Below are 4,019 nucleotides of genomic sequence, written 5' to 3' on the forward strand. Positions count from 1 at the left end.
GAACTACTTTTACTGCTTTTGATGCTGCTGAGATTCTGAAGATACCTTTGTGCACACGAAAGGTAGAGGACTTTTGGGCCTGGCATGAGGAGAATAGAGGTGTATTTAGTGTAAGGTTTGCTTATTGCATGATCCTTCGTACCGAGCACGAGCGGGGGGTTTGGCTGCATGAAGAGGAGGGACCTTCCAAGGCGCAGGATGAGCAGAACAAATGGAGGAATATTTGGCACATACAGGTACCATCTAAACTTCGGATGTTTGTATGGCGTCTGTTAAGACAGTCCATGCCAACTGCGGAATTACTCAAGCACCAAAATATAGCTATAGAGGATACATGCAGACTGTGTGGAGCTACTGATACGTGGAGACATGCACTTCTCTCATGCCCTATGTCAGCTAGCGTCTGGGCTCTAGCGCCGGAGGAATTGGTACACCATATGGTGGAAAGGCAAGAGTACAGTCCCAATAATTGGATGTTCACACTGCATGAAATACTAGACGCAAGTGCGTTCGTACAAATGATTGTCACCTTGCGGGCTATTTGGGGAGCACGACAAAAAGTGATCTACGAGGATATCTTCCAGTCACCGCATTCTATAAATGGTTCTATCACTAGCTATCTAGCGGAAATTAACAACATCAACACAAAGCTCCCAAAGCAGGGGGTTTTCAAAGCTCCCAGACCGACCCAATGGCAGCCCCCCCAGCCGGGCTCGATGAAAATAAATGTTAATGCTGTGGTCCCAAGGCATGCTAGGTATGGTGCAGTTGGGGCGATTTGCAGGAGTGAAGATGGAACCTTCACGGGGCTTCGGTGCTGGTTTTGAAGTACATTTCCTCTCCACAAATCCTTGAAGCTCTTGCTATCAGAGAAGCGATGGCGTTGGCGGAGGACCTATACCAGAGACGAATTCATGTGGTATCGGACTGCAAACAGGTGGTGGAGGACCTCAACGAGGAAAATGCATCAACTCATGGAGCTATTGTGCATGAAATAATACATCAATCTTCGGACTTTGATTTTTGCAAGTTTAGTCATGAATTTAGAAGCTCAAATGTTGAAACTCACAACTTAGCGAAGCATGATTTGTCCCTTGGAGGTAGCCACCGTGTGTGGTTAGGCCACCCCGGAGATCTTTCTTTCGTCCCTGTAAACGTTGTGACGATTTAATAAAAGCTTCGTGAGGTTGTCTAAAAAAAATGCCATCAGGGTCTTTTTGGTAAAAACTATACGAAGAAACATTACCCGGGGGTGAAAACGAAAAGTGATTATTCAGAAAAGCTCGAAGTGCTCGCCCCCCAGGCCAACACCATCTCCAGCGGGTTGCTCAAAAAAAAAACACCATCTCCAGCGGTGCGCTTCTGCCTCCTGCTCCGTTCTCCAGCACCAAAACCACGAAGAAGAGAGAAGGGAAGGGAAGCGGCGCAGTGGAAGGCGACACAGGGGCAGGAGGAGACGATGCAGTGGTACTTCGTGGCGGCGCTCCTCACCGTCCTCACCAGTTCCCAGGCAACGCCCCTAAATCCTCCTCTCCTCCGCATCCCCCCTTCTCTTTTTTGTCGATTTAATCACACTGCCAGATCTATGTTGGAGCGGGGATTGATCGGGGAATTCGGTTGGTGTGCGGTTGTCTGTTTTCGGCGGCATGCCGTCTGTGCAGTAGAGGAGGAGGCGGCGGCGGCGGCTTCGATCTAGGGGTGCTGCGCGCAAATGCAGTTGTGGTTCTCTGCTCGTGAACAACTGCGGTTCAGAATAATGTCAGCCTGGACTCCTGGAGTGGTCAGAACGCTAGCAAGATGCGCTTCAATTCTTAGTTTTTCTATAGCAGTCTCCAGATGAACTGAACTACTCCCTCTGTCCCATAATATAAGAGCGTTTTTGACACTAGTTTTGACACTACACTTGTGTCAAAAACGCTCTTATATTATGGGACGGACGGAGTAGGACATTGTAACGCGCCGAGAGGTGATTGGTTTTAGTTCAGTTGAGCATGCCATGGCGATGGGTCATGGTCATCGCGCAGTCTGGAACCCAATGATGGTTGACCAACAGCAGTTAAATAAGCTTTAGGAATGCTGCACATGAGTTGTTGTTTGACTTCATTTGTCAATTGTGGTGTCTTCTTACGAGTGTCACTGATTGCATTACATATTTGCAGGGTATATGGACTACGCTCTCTCAGAGCAATGGCAAATATAAGTATGACTATGCGACCATTCCATTTCTTGCAGAATTCTTCAAGGTACATGCATTGCAATTCTCTGGAATCTTATGCTATTGCCCGCAACAATGTTTGGACCAATATACCTGTTTAAACCCGTGTTGCAAATATGTAGAGTAGGAGACAATAATTTTTGGACATTTCCATTTGTTATGTGGTGCAAACATGTAGTGTAGGCATGTAGCAGACTATGAATTTGGAACTCTATAACTCTTTATCGTAAGTGGTTCAGATTTGCAGAAGACAGTGATTTGTCTATATCAGTTCTGACATTACCCCATTCTCAACGCAGTTGTCAGTCTCAAGCTTCTTTCTTTGGAAAGAGTGCCAGTCTTCATCACCACCAAGGATGACAAAGGAGTGGAAAAGTGTGCGATTATATCTTGTTCCTTCAGTCATATACCTCATCCACAACAATGTTCAGTTTGCGACCTTGACCTATGTTGATCCATCGACCTATCAGATATTGGGGAACCTGAAAATTGTTACAACTGGAATTTTGTTTAGGTGTGCCATGTGCCTCTTCATAACATGCTTGTGTTTTATGCTTCCTAATACTATTGGCATGATATAATATGTTTATAATTTCCATGTTCTGTCTGCATTCCGTCTTTTATGCGGTCCACCTCAGACCACTCAGATTTAATGCACTGTAAAATAGTCGAACTGATTGAGAACAATTGAATTGGTTTTTGAGAAAATCTAGTCTGGTTTTGTTCCAGAATCGAGCAATTAGCTTACTCAGAATACCAATTGTGACCATTCTATATCTTGTGGTGATTTATTTCACCTCAATGTTTTACCTTTTAAGATCTATCTTGAATATGCAAATCTTGGCAAATACATGGACACTCCCTCCAATCTTCCTGCACAGCTATTCAATATTTGTTTTTTTAGCAATAAATATATTGTCCCCTGTTGGCTACACTGTACAATCTAAAATGCTCATATCCTTTTGATGGCTTGCATCACAAAGTCAGAATTTCCACCTAATCAGTGCATGCATTGTTGTGGTTTCACATGATTTCTGGCAAAGTAGATACCAATAATCTTTTGTTTGTTTCTCAAAGATTAAATTATTGGCGTCACAATTGTTTCATCACCTATAGTAAGTTGCTCTATTATGAGAAAGTTTCTGGTGCATTCCACCCTTAGGTGCACGCCCGTGCACACTCTACAGAGGTCCTTATGCAACCAAGCATTCTGCATGCTTGAACACAAAACACATGTACCAGGAAATTGGAATTTTAGTGAATAGTAGCTTTATCTTTTTCATTGGTTTATTTTTGGTTTCTTTTCCAGTAAGATCTGTATTCATTTTTTTTCTGTTTCTCCATGCATAGATCAAATTCTGACTTGAAACTTTATGGCATGCTAGATTGTTTTGTGCCACTTGTCATCTTTCCGGAATTTTTTCCATGACATTTGCATCTTGTTTTGAAGTGAATACATGGTAGTGCACCTAAACGTGAGATGCAGTGTATGTGCGCTCATACTATTAGTAGAGCTAATATTCTACCTAAGTAGTCAGTGCAAATGGTACTTGATTCTTCCTCCCATTGATTGACTAAAGCTGTTGGTCTCTGGCTCTCTGCTAATCGTGCCAGGCTTGTCTTGAAGAGGAAATTATCAAATCTACAATGGATGGCAATTATTTTACTGGCTGTGGGAACTACTACAAGCCAGGTTTGTTAATATTGCGAAATTGTCCTGTTCTATTACAGTTTTATGCATTATTCTTATTATGATAGGTATATATGAAAAATATCTCCGTGCTTAATTTTATGGTTCATTTGT

The 4,019-nt window shown here is 43.1% G+C and overlaps 1 protein-coding gene across 3 annotated transcripts in view; it reads left to right on the plus strand.

Annotated features, from left to right (window-relative positions):
- The first annotated feature begins 1,323 nt into the window (after positions 1-1,323).
- The window catches only part of LOC119330780 (CMP-sialic acid transporter 1), a 6,001-nt gene continuing 3,305 nt past the window's right edge, over positions 1,324-4,019 (plus strand). The window contains exons 1-4 of one of the 3 annotated variants that reach the window (XM_037603911.1): positions 1,324-1,510; positions 2,160-2,243; positions 2,515-2,729; positions 3,830-3,908. In XM_037603911.1, the coding sequence (XP_037459808.1) occupies positions 1,460-1,510; positions 2,160-2,243; positions 2,515-2,729; positions 3,830-3,908 (429 nt within the window). In that variant the 5' untranslated portion in view covers positions 1,324-1,459. Of the gene's footprint in view, positions 1,511-1,578; positions 1,781-2,159; positions 2,244-2,514; positions 2,730-3,829; positions 3,909-4,019 lie in introns of those variants that run through there. The other 2 variants (XM_037603910.1, XM_037603909.1) reach the window with 2 other exon arrangements.

The sequence above is a fragment of the Triticum dicoccoides genome, chromosome 7A, assembly GCF_002162155.2.
Source record: "Triticum dicoccoides isolate Atlit2015 ecotype Zavitan chromosome 7A, WEW_v2.0, whole genome shotgun sequence".
NCBI lineage: Eukaryota > Viridiplantae > Streptophyta > Magnoliopsida > Poales > Poaceae > Triticum > Triticum dicoccoides.